We start from the raw sequence: 12,824 nt of genomic DNA, 5'->3' as shown, positions 1-12,824 counted from the left end.
CCACATATATTAAACTTGCCCCTACTTGCTCTAATTCTTGACTTAGCTTATCTCTTCTATAGCTCTACTTGCTCTAATTCCTCTCTAATTCCCTCTCTAATTCTTCTCTGTTCCCTCCCTTGGCTCACTCCTATGTCTATGGTAGCTTCCCGCCTGCGCAGTTGGAAACACCACCGACTCCGCCACAACCACGTTCGCCCGCCGACTGCAGTTGAACACAACCACGTCTGCAATGTCCTTCGCACTCAGCGGCTCGTAGCCTTCGTACACCTTGCTGGCTTTTGTGGCATCGCCGCCAAACCGCACCAGCGAGAACTCCGTCTCCACAGCACCAGGGTCAATCTCCATCACACGGATCCTAGTGCTGATCAGCTCCTTCCGAATTGCTTGGGTGAAGCTCCGCACGGCAGACTTTGTGGCGCAGTAGATACTACCCCCAGGGTAACTCTCGATCCCAGCTATCGATCCAACCTGCACAATGTCCCCACTATTCCTCTCCTTCATCCCCCGAATCACCGTCTGTGTCATCTTGATCAGCCCGATAACATTTGTCGAAAACATCTCCTCAACATCTTCATCCCTAATGTTTCCAGCGTGCTCAACTCCCAACGCCTTGCCAGCGTTGTTGACAAGCACATCGATGTTACGATAATCCGGCGGAAGAGCTGCAAAAAACGCGTTGATCTTTGCTCTATCGCTGACATCGAGTTCTGCAGTATGAACTTGGGCCCCACTTTGCTTTAATTGCCGGCTCAGTTCTGCCAGTCTGTCGGCCCTTCTGGCCGCCAGCACTAGCCTGATGTTTCCGCCGGCTGCCTCCACAAACTCGCGCGCAATGGCTTCGCCAATGCCCGCAGATGCCCCAGTGATGAGCACTGTTTTTTGTTCAAGATTTGCCTGTGCTTGTGGTCCCAATGACATGTGGTTCTGGTTTAAGTTGCAATTAAAAATAAATTGTTTATTAATAATTTAAAGCAACCATTTACGTAATCTTTAGTCCGAGCATCAGATAACTCCGTTGAGTCCTGCAACCGGTAGTTCTACCAATGGCACGTGCTTCATACCCGCAGGCTTCAAAATGTCTAAAGGTCTTCGGCTGAATTGCTGCTTGACACTGTTTCCCAGCTTCTCACCTCCGCCTGGTCCCGTCCCTCGGAGCGCCTGCTCCAACACTGGCACTTAGTCTGTTGCAACTCCGAGTTCCCCGCCTATCAGGACCGTTGTGCTCGGTTTCGTGCGTGCGGAACATGTCCGTGTGTAATTTTAAAAATCCTACGTCCCGCTGATTGAGGCTCCAGTTTCGGCAATTTTTCTGAAACCTTTTCCACGAGACTACATTGCTATTCTATAATTTCGTGGCTTGAGTAATAAGCTAGCGCTCATACTCTCTTCAGAAACCCAAGAATGGTGCCTATACTAAGTTTAGTAACCAGGGGGCGGTGGGTATACTGTCTTCAATTACATACGTGGATCAAAATAGTGACTGGGGTTTCATCACCTCAAACACTAGCGATCTTCATTTTAGCGCCTATTGTTACGTAATGTGACAGCGCGCTAAAAGTGAACTGGATAATTTTTTTTCCTTTTGGATGTCGTGTCTTGCTTGTCGTTCCCGCAAGATTCAGTGCGATGCAACCAAGCCGCGGTGCTTACGCTGTCTCAAGTCAGATGTCCCATGTTATTACAAGCCGCAGCCTACTGACTCTCTAGCCTGTATTCACTGCAAACGTGGACGACGTCGCTGCTCGCGAACAAAGCCTACATGTGATAGATGCAGACAATTAGGCAAAAAATGCGAATATCCATCGGCGGTGACAGTTCAATCAATTGAAGTCCTTGATGCTCTTTATGAGGCTCCAATTTCGGAAATCGAGATGCTCTGCGAATCTACAATTCGTAGAGATCCGCCGTTTTTCGCTGGCAATTTTCTTGATAAGCGATTTATCTCCAAACTGCGCGAGGGCCAGGTTTCCATGCCACTTGCGAAAGCTGTGGCAGGATTATCGCTCGATCTCGTGGTTCCTGAGTACCGTCTGGTAAGCTTTTCCAACTACTGGTACGAGAGACTGCTTTCGGACTCTCTACTATCTGTGCCCTCACTCGATCATCTTCAAGCGCTTCTTATAACACTCATATGCGCACGCAGCTCGATCAAGCACTTTCTTCTTATTCCTGTGCTTTCCCGTATGGCGTATGGGCTCATATTGAACCACGAACTTAACTGGGTCAAGGACCCTTTTGAAAAAGAGCGTCGTCGCCGCATGGTTTGGAATATTTTTGTTCTGGATAAGATATATGCGGCAGGAGTGCCAGAATTCGTTTCGTGCGATATCAGTCTGGTATCTATCCATCCGCCATCAACAAATCCTACCTCAGAGCCCTCACCGTTTCGCACCCAGCTTCCACGCTACGTTGCACCCTTTAATCTCTTTTCACTAGTTGTGCATCTAGCACAACTAAAATACAACACTTTGAACGCCGTGAAACTCGTTGAGCGTGGATCTGGATCTCTTCAAGACGTCGCTCATGACATGCATTTGACTTTGGATTTGCTTCCGGATAATCTCCGCTATTCTGCAGCCAACGTTGCGGCACTGCCTGCAAATCAGAGATCTCTCTTCATCAACATGCATCTCCTGCTTTTGCTCAATCAATGCGACTTGAATAGACTTGAGGGGCCGGCAAGGTCGCTCGATCTTGCACTTGCCATTTCTTCCATTGCACGCGATAACAGTGATATCCTTGCAAACTCACGCACAACTACCACGTTGGCATTTGCACTATTCGAAGCGTCAAGAATTATGCTTCATGCTGGCCTCGATGTGAAATCAAATATGGATGTCATTACTGCCGCGAAATGGGCAGACCCGGATGTTGTGAACATATTCCTGCGCGAACTCTGCGAGGACCGCCTTTTCGGGGGTCTTCTGTCGCTGTCCGAGCTCCACCCAGCCCACAATCTTTCCTGGTGTATTTAGTAGCTCGCATATGTTATTTCACCCTAACTCTTGGAGTAAATGAGTAGTTGTTGATAGTGTTTCAATCTGTAAACCATAAACGCCATAGCCTCATATGTTAATCATCTACGCTTCTCCAACTCCTTTACGTTAGTCAGACCTTTCCTGGAAAAAGATAGCTTGCTACTCGTACTACTTGCGATTGATATGTCGGCGACATCACTTCGTAACTGAAATTTTCTAGAATGGTGTGCTTGCAGATACCATATGTGACATCCAGATTTCAAATTAGCAGCAGGTAAAAATTTGATCTTCGACTACGATTGTGATCTTATGAGCGACGACGCGTGAGCTGGGTGGTTCGACTATTACTGGCAGGTTAAAATAATTTAAACTCAAGAGAGGAAAGTCTGAACAGTTTTTTGGTTGATCATACATTTGACTTCGGTTACTTTTTTGGCCTACTTCTCCAGATCTAACATAATATCGAAAAAAAAAAGACAGCTTTTACCTGAAATTATTTTACTAGGAGTTCGGAGATAATTTCACCGAAGAAAAGCTATGCTGTTCAATCTCATATAAATAGGTTAGGCTATTTTCTCGCTGGTTCAATCAGCATCAGACAGCCAATTAAATTCTAGTATTCAAATGTCAGTTCTTATCTCAGGAGCCAATGGATTCATTGCAACACATATTGTCGACACTCTGCTTGAAGCAGGCTACTCAGTCATTGGCACTGTCAGATCGGCTACAAAGGCCGAGCCCCTGCGTAGAGATTTCCTCAAGAAGTACCCAACTGGAAAATTGACTTTTGAAGTCGTGGAAGACATTACAGTGGAGGGTGCATTTGATGGAGTACTGCAGAACTATCAAGATGTCAAGTACGTCCTTCATACTGCTTCCCCTGCAACACTCGGACTGGATAAACCTTTAAAAGAGGCATACTTGGATCCAGCATTGGCGGGTACTCTCAGTATTCTCAAATCCATCAAAGAGCATGCTCCTCAGGTGACAAACGTGGTTATTACATCTTCGTTTGCTGCCATATTTGGTTTTAACAAAGAATTCGTCACGTATACAAACAAGCATTGGAGTCCGCTCGAATGGGACCATGTTGACAATGAGGTTCTTGCTTACTGTGCATCCAAAAAGTATGCTGAAAAGGCTGCTTGGGAATTTGTGGAACAGGAAAAGCCAAACTTCAAGATATCTACGATTTGTCCACCTTACGTGTTTGGACCTCAAGTTTTTGATTGGATGGCTGCTCGTAAACTGAATACCTCCAACGAGCTGATTACAAACTTAATCAAAGCTCCGCAAACCACGGAATTCGTGGAAAAGCCTAGCGGTCTTTTTGTTGACGTGAGAGATGTGGCAAAAATCCACAGGCTTGCATTGGAAAAGGAGGCTTCATATGGAACCAGATTGTTTATTGGCTGTCAAACGTTTACGGGCCAGACATTGCTCAATATACTGAATAAGAACTTCCCAGATAAAAAACTTGCTGTTGGAGCCCCAGAGAAAGATGATCCAAGCAAAGTATTTGGATTCGACATTGACAATGTAATTGAATCTCTCGGAGGCTACGAGTTCATCCCTCTTGAACGGTCAGTCGTTGATACGGTCTCTCAGTACTGGAAAATGACTGATTAAGAGGAAAGGCATATAATTTTTGGGTTGTTGCATGAACGTATCAGTACAGGGATTTGTTGACGTTATGAACAATGAGGTGTCTCTCACCCTTGTGATAATACCCCAGATTAAAGGCAGTAAGTAAAACTATGCAATGCATTCTAAATTACTAGTCTCTTAAGACAATAAGGTGTTTCCGACTAATCTTGCTATTTCTAGGCTCCAAGAATTGAACAAGAGAATGATGACGTCACTAATTGATTATAAAATTTAAGCACTGTATTCAGATACCCCATCGGGCTTATCTGACGAAGAGCTCCGACTGTGTGGAGGGCGGGAAAACAATACCCCGCATGTCCGTCAGTGGCCAGATGAGTTAAATTTCGCCATGGTGCGGCTGGGCCCCCGCAAATTTCTTGATTCATCGCGTTCCCCGTGCATATATACTAGCTCCACAGTATAAATTGCCTCAGGAGACCCCTTTTCAGCTAACACAAGAATATGAGCTCGTTTGACTTGGAGAAGAAAAACGAGACTGAGCATTTTGAGGGCGACTCCGACTCGGGAGTTCGCATTATCCAAATTGATGCTGGTAAATACCTGGAAGTGAACGATGCCAAGATCGCCGAGGGCATCGATACATTGGAACAAGAATTACAAGTTTCAGGCAAAAAGCCATTTCTGTCAAGTAGATGGCTCAAAAGACCAGAGCGGTTTATTTGGTATCTGGCCAGTCTAGCCTCTGTCGGGGGGCTGTTATTCGGTGTCGACCAGTCGTTAATCAGTGGAGCTGCATTGTATTTGCCAAAAGACCTCAACTTATCAGATTCACAAGAGTCTATGGTGGTTGGTTTTACGCCATTGGGCGCCATGGGAGGTGCTCTAGCTTTGATGCCCTTGAACGACATCTTTGGAAGAAAAGGAACGATTATCATATCCTCGATTGTTTTCACAGTTGGTGCGATTTTGGAAGCTGCAGCAAAGAATTTTGCCGTCATGTTGGTTGGAAGAATCGTTTTAGGACTTGCACTTGGTCTTCTTTCTGGAACGGTTCCTGCATATATTTCTGAGAACTGTGCTCGCAGATGGCGTGGAGGCCTGGTGTCGCTGTACCAGGTGATGGTTGCTTTCGGCGTTATGATGGGATATGTGATTGCAGCGATCTTCAACTCGGTGAAGGGGAATTGGAGATATGTTTTGGGAAGTTCTGTGGTGTTCTCAACTATTTTGTTCTTTGGAATGCTGACCTTGCCTGAGTCCACAAGGTGGCTCATGAAACGAGGCCGGAAGCTGGACGCATATCAGGTGTGGAAGTACGCTCGCGGATTGGATTCTGTGGATGAGAGACAAGAGTTCTACATTATGGAGCACGTTCTGTTGTATGAAAAGGAAATGGCGCAAGACAGATGGCTCATCTTGGATCTATTTGGCACAAAAAGATGTTTACGGGCAATATCGGTTGCAGTAACCTGCAGTTTGATCTGTCAGCAGATGTCCGGTGTCAACTCCATCGAGTACTATCAAGCTACTTTGGTGCAGGCCGCAGGGCTATCGCCGCAGAATGCCGTCTACACAAGTTTGGTCGGTGGAGGTGTCATGTTTCTCTCCACAATTCCCGCTATTTACCTTATGGACCGCCTTGGAAGACGTACTTTGACGTTGACCCTTATCCCAGGTATTGCAATAGGACTAGTTATTACGGGCTGTTCCTTTTTGGCTACAAATCTTGGTGTCAAACTAGGAATCTATTTCTGGGGTATCATCACTTACACAATTTTCTGGTCCCCGGGACTTGGTCCTGTTCCTTATCTTCTTGCTGCAGAAGTCTATCCAACATACCTGAGAAGTTACGGAATGAGTCTTGCCTCGTTTTGTAACTGGACAGGAACCTTCGTGACGACCTATCCTTTCCAATATATGGCCAATTCTATGACTTCTACAGGCGTCTTTGCAGGACTGTACTGTGGATTCCTTCTTTTGGGAGCATTCTACTTAACTTTGTTTATGCCAGAAACCAAAGGTTTGACATTGGAGGAAATAAACGAAATTTTCCAACGGCCTCTGACACATACCATGCACACCAACGTGCGCAATCTGAAAAAGACTTGGAATGCCCTAATTCACTTGAGATTCAAAGAGGTGTGGAAGCTCGACTCGCATTAGCACTGTTGTTGCTTAGTCAGTGGCCTTTGAGCGAACACGATTAGTCATCAAGATGGCTCCGAATTCCGTGCTCTTTGAAGTGTATAAATTAAAACGATTGATAAGATTATCCGTGATTATGTCTTTAGTTTCAACCAGTATTATCATCAACGCAGCGCCAGAGACTGTGCGTTCAATTTTTCTTGACTTTGATAATTACGAATGGTCCGCTTTTGTGAAGTCTATCAAAACGAATCCGCCGAAGCCATCTGCTTCAATTGCTCCGGGAGATAAGCTTGATGTTGTCTTGGAAGGAAACAAAACATTGAGGATCAACCCAGTTGTTGTTGAAAACTCTCTGTCTGCATTCAGATGGAAGGGAAATGTTGGATATGACACAATTTTTAATGGCATACACAGTTATGAGTTCAACCCTACGGAAGACGGCAAAACAGAGTTTGTTCATAAGGAGGTCTTTGGGGGATTGCTCAGAGGCCCGCTGTTATACTTTGTCGGGGATCTGAAGAAGGATTTTAGACTATTTACTGAGGCTTTGAAAAGCAAGTGCGAAGCTTAATAATTAATATAAGTACTGGAACTCAGGAACGCCATCTGAAGAAGCCTGTTGTCTCTTGTTTTGGATGCGTGAGTTGATGGCCATCGCCACAGCAACAGCGACGTTCAAGCAAAAGCAAATGACCCAGGATCTGAAAGCGTACGTGTATGTTGGGGCATCTTGGCTGCGGAAAAGTTGTGGTCCCGCAATGTTACTGGCACAGTAAATGAGGAACATAGAATTGCTGACGACAGTTTTTCTCGTTGAGCCAACGAAATTTGAGGAGGCCATCGACAGCAGTAATGGGAAGGTTGCGGTCTGAACTAGCACGAAATAAAATCCAGTCAATTTGGCTCCTAAAGTTTGGCCCTTATAAATGAGAGAGCCTCCAATGATTGCAAACATACAACACACAGAGATCATCAAGCATCTGAGCCCTTTCTTTCTACTGGCAATTAGTCCAGATCCAGTGATAGCGATCCAGGCAATTATAGAGCCTGGCAAATTGAGCAACGTGGTGTTTATGGCGCTGAATCCAAAGTTGTTCAAGATAATATTTCCGTAACTTTGAACTCCACTGTTAGGCAAGATAGAAAGCACAACGGATCCAAGAAGAAGCCAGAAGTTGATGTTTTTCACACAGGAGAAAAACTCGTCCCAACTCCAGTCATTCTCCACCTTTTGGTTCTTCATATTTTCAGCATAATACTGCTTCTCAGCTTCTGTAAGGAAACTGGCCTTAGATGGAGAATCTGGGAGGAAAAAGAAGATAGCGAAACTCCACACAAATGTGATGCACCCATAAACGATAAAAATGTATCTCCATGGGGATAACTTTCCGGTGATGTGACCCAGACCAAACGACAAGAAAGATCCAACAATTGCACCGGCGTCGTTACCGGCAAACCAGATACCCGATCTGGCAGATTGTTGTTCTGGCTTCCACCACATACCCGTGATCAGCACAAACGAAGGACTGACAACACTCTCAAGAAGGCCTAGGAAGAATCTGGCAGCAAGAATACCTGCATAATTTTCACAGGCTCCTGTGCAAGCTAGCGTGATACCCCACAGACAGACGGCGACTGAGACAAATTTTGCAATTGGCACGATTTGAAGCACTCTGACACTCGCCAAGTTTCCAAACATATAACCGAAATAGAAGATCGATGAAGACCATGAATAATCTTGACCCACTAGCCCTAAATCTTTTTTGAGACCGAAAACTGAAGACTGACCCAAAGCCAGCTTATCCATAAATTGCAATCCGTAAGTGACCATCATCAGCGGGAGAATACGGAGATCCACTTTGCGGAAAAGCTTCTCCTTGTCGATGTAGACGGAAGCTTCAGAAACATGAAGCTCGTCCTTATCGCTCATGGTCTCTTTTTCAATATAGTTATCCATTAACGAAATAAGGATTTTTTCATCACTTAAATACTTTTTTTTTGTTAACGCGAGATTTTTATCTGCAAGTCTTATCAGCCTAAATAACGATAGATCTATTGGGGCCAGTTTTGATGATGCAAAATCGAAACTTTTCTGAGGATAGAACTAGTACTTTCTTCTGAATATGATGCCACTTTCCCAGAGTCTCTAAGGTCCCTCGTTCACTAGAAATCAGCAGAATAAATCTCGGCCGAAACTCATATCAATCATGGCTGTGCTGGTCGGCCGAGGTTTTAGAGTCAAAATTGATTAAATGCAGTATTTATCTTAACAGGGCTCTTTTTTTTCCTCATGACTAGGAATAAGACTTCTTTGTACGAGATCTGTCATAACCTACCTAAGGTTGAGACTCATTGTCACTTGTATGGCACCATTTGCAAGGACACAATCACCTATTTCAATAACCGTGCTGGCAAGCCGTTCACGGATGAGCAAATAGAGCGTTTCTACATTAGAGGTACCAAACCAGTTGGGGTCCTGGCAATTTTCAGAGGACTCGACTCTGATCTGATCAAGTTCCCTGAAGATCTATATAGAATCACGAAGGAGCATCTGGCGGTCGCAAAGAGCCATAATGTCATTTATATAGAGCTCTCCTGGAATCCTACCGGAACGGTTTTGGAATCTAAAATTCCGTTTGCTTCAGCACAGAAGGCAATCCATGACGCTATGATAGATTCAGAGAAAGAGATCGGAATTATGAGCAGGCTCATATGCGCTATTGACCGACAAGCCGAACCAGAAAAAGCTGCACAAATGTTGGATTGGATGCTGGAGTCTCCGTCATCAATGACGATCGGTATTGGAATTGATTACAAGGAAGATGGCTTCCCTCCAGAGCTATTTGAGGATACTTTCAAGCGTGCGAAAAGTGAAGGGTACAAGATCACCGCTCACGCCGGTGAGTTTGGCATGCCGTGGAATAATATAGATTACGTTGCCAACACCATCCACGCAGACCGGGTTGATCACGGATACACAATCATTGATAATCAAGAACTGGTTGACCAATTTTTGGAAGAACAGCGATCAATTAGCGTTGTTCCTACGAATTCGTATTATCTTAGGTTGTTTAATCCGGAAGAATGGGCCCAAAAGCACCCTATCAGGAAGATGATCAAGCTTGGGCTTAATATCTATCCAAACACAGATGATCCTTCGTTCCATTGTGTTGAGCCTACGAAAGCATGGATGATGATGGTGGAATGTTTCGGTGCAACCATTCCAGACCTCAAAAGGTTTGCATATAACGCGATTGATAGCGCGTGGGTGGACGAGGATTTAAAATCCAAGTGGAAACACGAATGCAATAAATATTTCGAGTCATTATAATAATTTTTTCTTATCTATCTATATAATAAGCCCCATAAACCTATGAAAATTAAGAGCCGTCCGTCTCTTGCGTGCATTCCCTGTACTATACGAAAAGTCAAGTGTGACAAAACTATTCCTTGCAAGAACTGCATAAAGCGGAAAACCACCCATGAGTGTCGTCGACGAAACTTGGTTCCATCGCCTGAACTTCCAGAGTCAAATACTGATACTGAGTCAAACCTATTCAACAATAGACAAATAGTACATTACTTGTACTCTCTCAAATTGCTGACATATGGAAGAGCCCAAATCAAGGGCCTAGTCCCTGTGGACGATTTGCTCAAGTACAATAGATGGGATCAGTATATGAACCAGTTTCCGACATTAATTAATAAATTGACTCCTGCGCTTTCTAGGAAGATATGCGAATGTGCATGCAATTACACAACTTTTATTCATCAAGGAGTTGTGAACGAGCTATTTCTCAAGGACCACGACAATTTCTGGGAAGTTCATGTATCTAAGAACCCAGCCTGCCTAAACCACACCAGTAATAATACCCTCAAAACCAAATCGTCGAAAGACTACTACTATTGGATGTCACTACTTTATGCCAACTTGTCCACAGGCATGTATTTTGGAGTCCATGAGATTCAATCAGATCTCACTTACACAGAAGCAGAACTCTCTGAGTTTTCGGCAATTTTCTTCCGAGCCTCACTGGACTGTCTCTTCAGGGCTGGGGCATTGGAACATGCCGACGTACGATGTATCCAGGTCTTCTGTGTCCTCTCAATGGGTTTACATGCATTAGGCAGCACGTATTTGCACAAATCTCTTCTCCGCATTTCTGTTGAGGCAGCAAAGAATTTGGGACTGGACCAACTGCAACCCGACAGCGCTCCAGATTATCAAAGCGAGGTCTTGAAACGTCTCTTCTACAGCCTCATGATTATAGACTCATTAAGCAATTATCCCAAAAGATATATTGCTGACTTCTCAACCCCATTGCCATCCATAATCTCATCTGACGTGCTTCTCGAAAAGGTGATTCCCGGCCCTCTTACATTTCCGGAAGCCTGCAAGAATGATGAAATTGCAGGCATAATGTATGAGCGCATGATGGTGGAACTCGCGCAGTTGAAGCACGAAAGTTACGAGAAGCCCACTGCTACCGAACTGGTCTCTTGCCTTGAAAGAATGAAGGTGCTGAGGTCCAAATTAGACACGTACTTTGGTTCTGAGGGATTCTCTCCTGGGGATAAATCAATCGCGCAGTACGCAAAATACCTTTTATTTTCCTCCATCACTCGTGAACGGCTAGAGATCGGTATTCGCCTGCAATCTCTTGTTGGCACCCAAGACTGGGCCAAACAATACCGCCCCCAGTGTCTGGAGGTTGCAACGCAGCTACTTTTTCACAGCACATCTACTGGGATACCTGCCTTTTATAATCGCTACTGGATTGTTGCACAACATTTGATTTATGCGTGTTTGTTTGTGCTCTTAGACATGCTACTTTTCAAAAGCGAGGACGACAAATACAAGCTTGAATCTGTCAAGCGCACATTCCCTACCATCAAAAAATTGCAATCATACTTCACCGTGAAAATTGGCTTTGCCATAATAGAAAAACTCTGCTATCTCGTGTCCAAAGTGCGATTGGACCACCTGGAAAATGAAACTCTCGAGGCAATATCGCTCCGCGAGTTTTTGAAAGAGATGGAAATTGCAAACCCGTACAGCTCCAAACTTTCCAGAAACCGTATTGTGCCAGACATCACTGAGTCCCAATATCTACGTTTTGGCAACGAAACATCACACCCAAACAGCACAGATGGAGATTTTGCGCCTACTGAAGGCGATCCTCTCACAGATGCTGAGAACGGCTTTAACGTTACATCAGCAATGCTGGACGACAAGGGCTGGTACGAATTCCTGGACTTCTTTTTTGGAGGCGAGTCTGCTGCCACCATGTCGGATATCTGATAAAAAGTGCACTCCTCGAACCGCGAAGATTTCCCCGGACGCATTTTTTTTTATGCCACCTGGTATATCTTTGAGTAAGATGGGTAGAAAATTCAACGCCGACGGTACAGTTAACAAGTTTCCAGGCAACACTGTTGTATGCCATTTGCCTCAGCAGGGTAATGCTCGGGGGCTGTTCAAAAGGCTGCTAGACTTCTACAGGGCCTTTCCTATTCTACTTTTCAAAAATAAAATAAGCATGCTGCCGTCGTCGAGTCTTCATATGACGATTTTTGACTGCATGCACGAGTACAAGCGCCAATCTGATAGTTGGCCAAAGGATCTACCACGGAGTTTGCCTATGGAACAGTGCAATGCATGGATGGTGAAGATGCTCACCGAGACACCATTTGAGATTGACTTGCCCATTCGGCTTCAGGTCGACAAGAGCTACGTTGAGCAGACGTCTCATGGGGGGATGGATACATGGAAAGTTTCTTTGTTGCCTGTGGATGAGAAAGAGGAACAGAAGATCAAGAAATTGCGCATAGGCATCGCGAACGCATTGAGCATCCCGCTGCCTAGTATCGAGTCGTATAAATTTCACTTGACTATCGCGTATTTGAACGAGGAATTTACAGAGGAGGAGTCGATGCAGCTGAAGAGAATCAATGATGAATTCCATCAGGAGGGCCACGTTGTGGAACTTGGCCTTCCCGAGATTTGCCGATTCGATGATATGTTCTACATGGAAAGACTGGCATTTCTAGGACAGACGCAGTAATATAAACTCCGGTGTTTCCCAT

At 44.8% G+C, this 12,824-nt stretch overlaps 9 protein-coding genes across 9 annotated transcripts; 7 read left to right on the top strand and 2 right to left on the bottom strand.

The window, feature by feature from the left end:
* Nucleotides 1–96: 96 nt before the first annotated feature.
* HPODL_04523 (putative oxidoreductase) lies at nt 97–921 on the bottom strand (the record flags this gene model as incomplete). Its single annotated transcript, XM_014079331.1, has 1 exon — nt 97–921. The coding sequence occupies one exon, from the start codon at nt 919–921 to the stop codon at nt 97–99; it is 825 nt and encodes a 274-aa protein (XP_013934806.1).
* A 953-nt stretch (nt 922–1,874) lies between these two features.
* Nucleotides 1,875–2,978, top strand: HPODL_04522 (uncharacterized protein; the record flags this gene model as incomplete). The annotated part of the gene is made up of 1 exon (XM_014079330.1): nt 1,875–2,978. One exon carries the CDS (start codon nt 1,875–1,877, stop codon nt 2,976–2,978), a length of 1,104 nt encoding a protein of 367 aa, XP_013934805.1.
* A 627-nt stretch (nt 2,979–3,605) lies between these two features.
* On the top strand, nt 3,606–4,610 carry HPODL_04521 (putative NADPH-dependent methylglyoxal reductase GRP2; the record flags this gene model as incomplete). The annotated part of the gene is made up of 1 exon (XM_014079329.1): nt 3,606–4,610. One exon carries the CDS (start codon nt 3,606–3,608, stop codon nt 4,608–4,610), a length of 1,005 nt encoding a protein of 334 aa, XP_013934804.1.
* A 480-nt stretch (nt 4,611–5,090) lies between these two features.
* On the top strand, nt 5,091–6,752 carry HPODL_04520 (MFS sugar transporter; the record flags this gene model as incomplete). The annotated part of the gene is made up of 1 exon (XM_014079328.1): nt 5,091–6,752. One exon carries the CDS (start codon nt 5,091–5,093, stop codon nt 6,750–6,752), a length of 1,662 nt encoding a protein of 553 aa, XP_013934803.1.
* A 52-nt stretch (nt 6,753–6,804) lies between these two features.
* HPODL_04519 (putative secreted protein) lies at nt 6,805–7,308 on the top strand (the record flags this gene model as incomplete). Its single annotated transcript, XM_014079327.1, has 1 exon — nt 6,805–7,308. The coding sequence occupies one exon, from the start codon at nt 6,805–6,807 to the stop codon at nt 7,306–7,308; it is 504 nt and encodes a 167-aa protein (XP_013934802.1).
* A 3-nt stretch (nt 7,309–7,311) lies between these two features.
* HPODL_04518 (uncharacterized protein) lies at nt 7,312–8,694 on the bottom strand (the record flags this gene model as incomplete). The annotated part of the gene is made up of 1 exon (XM_014079326.1): nt 7,312–8,694. The coding sequence occupies one exon, from the start codon at nt 8,692–8,694 to the stop codon at nt 7,312–7,314; it is 1,383 nt and encodes a 460-aa protein (XP_013934801.1).
* Nucleotides 8,695–9,027: 333 nt separating this feature from the next.
* Nucleotides 9,028–10,068, top strand: HPODL_04517 (adenosine deaminase; the record flags this gene model as incomplete). Its single annotated transcript, XM_014079325.1, has 1 exon — nt 9,028–10,068. The coding sequence occupies one exon, from the start codon at nt 9,028–9,030 to the stop codon at nt 10,066–10,068; it is 1,041 nt and encodes a 346-aa protein (XP_013934800.1).
* Nucleotides 10,069–10,110: 42 nt separating this feature from the next.
* HPODL_04516 (uncharacterized protein) lies at nt 10,111–12,039 on the top strand (the record flags this gene model as incomplete). Its single annotated transcript, XM_014079324.1, has 1 exon — nt 10,111–12,039. One exon carries the CDS (start codon nt 10,111–10,113, stop codon nt 12,037–12,039), a length of 1,929 nt encoding a protein of 642 aa, XP_013934799.1.
* A 52-nt stretch (nt 12,040–12,091) lies between these two features.
* Nucleotides 12,092–12,802, top strand: HPODL_04515 (uncharacterized protein; the record flags this gene model as incomplete). The annotated part of the gene is made up of 1 exon (XM_014079323.1): nt 12,092–12,802. The coding sequence occupies one exon, from the start codon at nt 12,092–12,094 to the stop codon at nt 12,800–12,802; it is 711 nt and encodes a 236-aa protein (XP_013934798.1).
* Nucleotides 12,803–12,824: the final 22 nt, after the last annotated feature.

Source organism: Ogataea parapolymorpha, chromosome V (genome assembly GCF_000187245.1).
Source record: "Ogataea parapolymorpha DL-1 chromosome V, whole genome shotgun sequence".
In the NCBI taxonomy this organism is placed as follows: Eukaryota; Fungi; Ascomycota; class Pichiomycetes; order Pichiales; family Pichiaceae; genus Ogataea; species Ogataea parapolymorpha.
The sequence above is the reverse complement of the archived record's forward strand: the minus strand, read 5'-3'. Positions and strand labels throughout refer to the sequence as shown.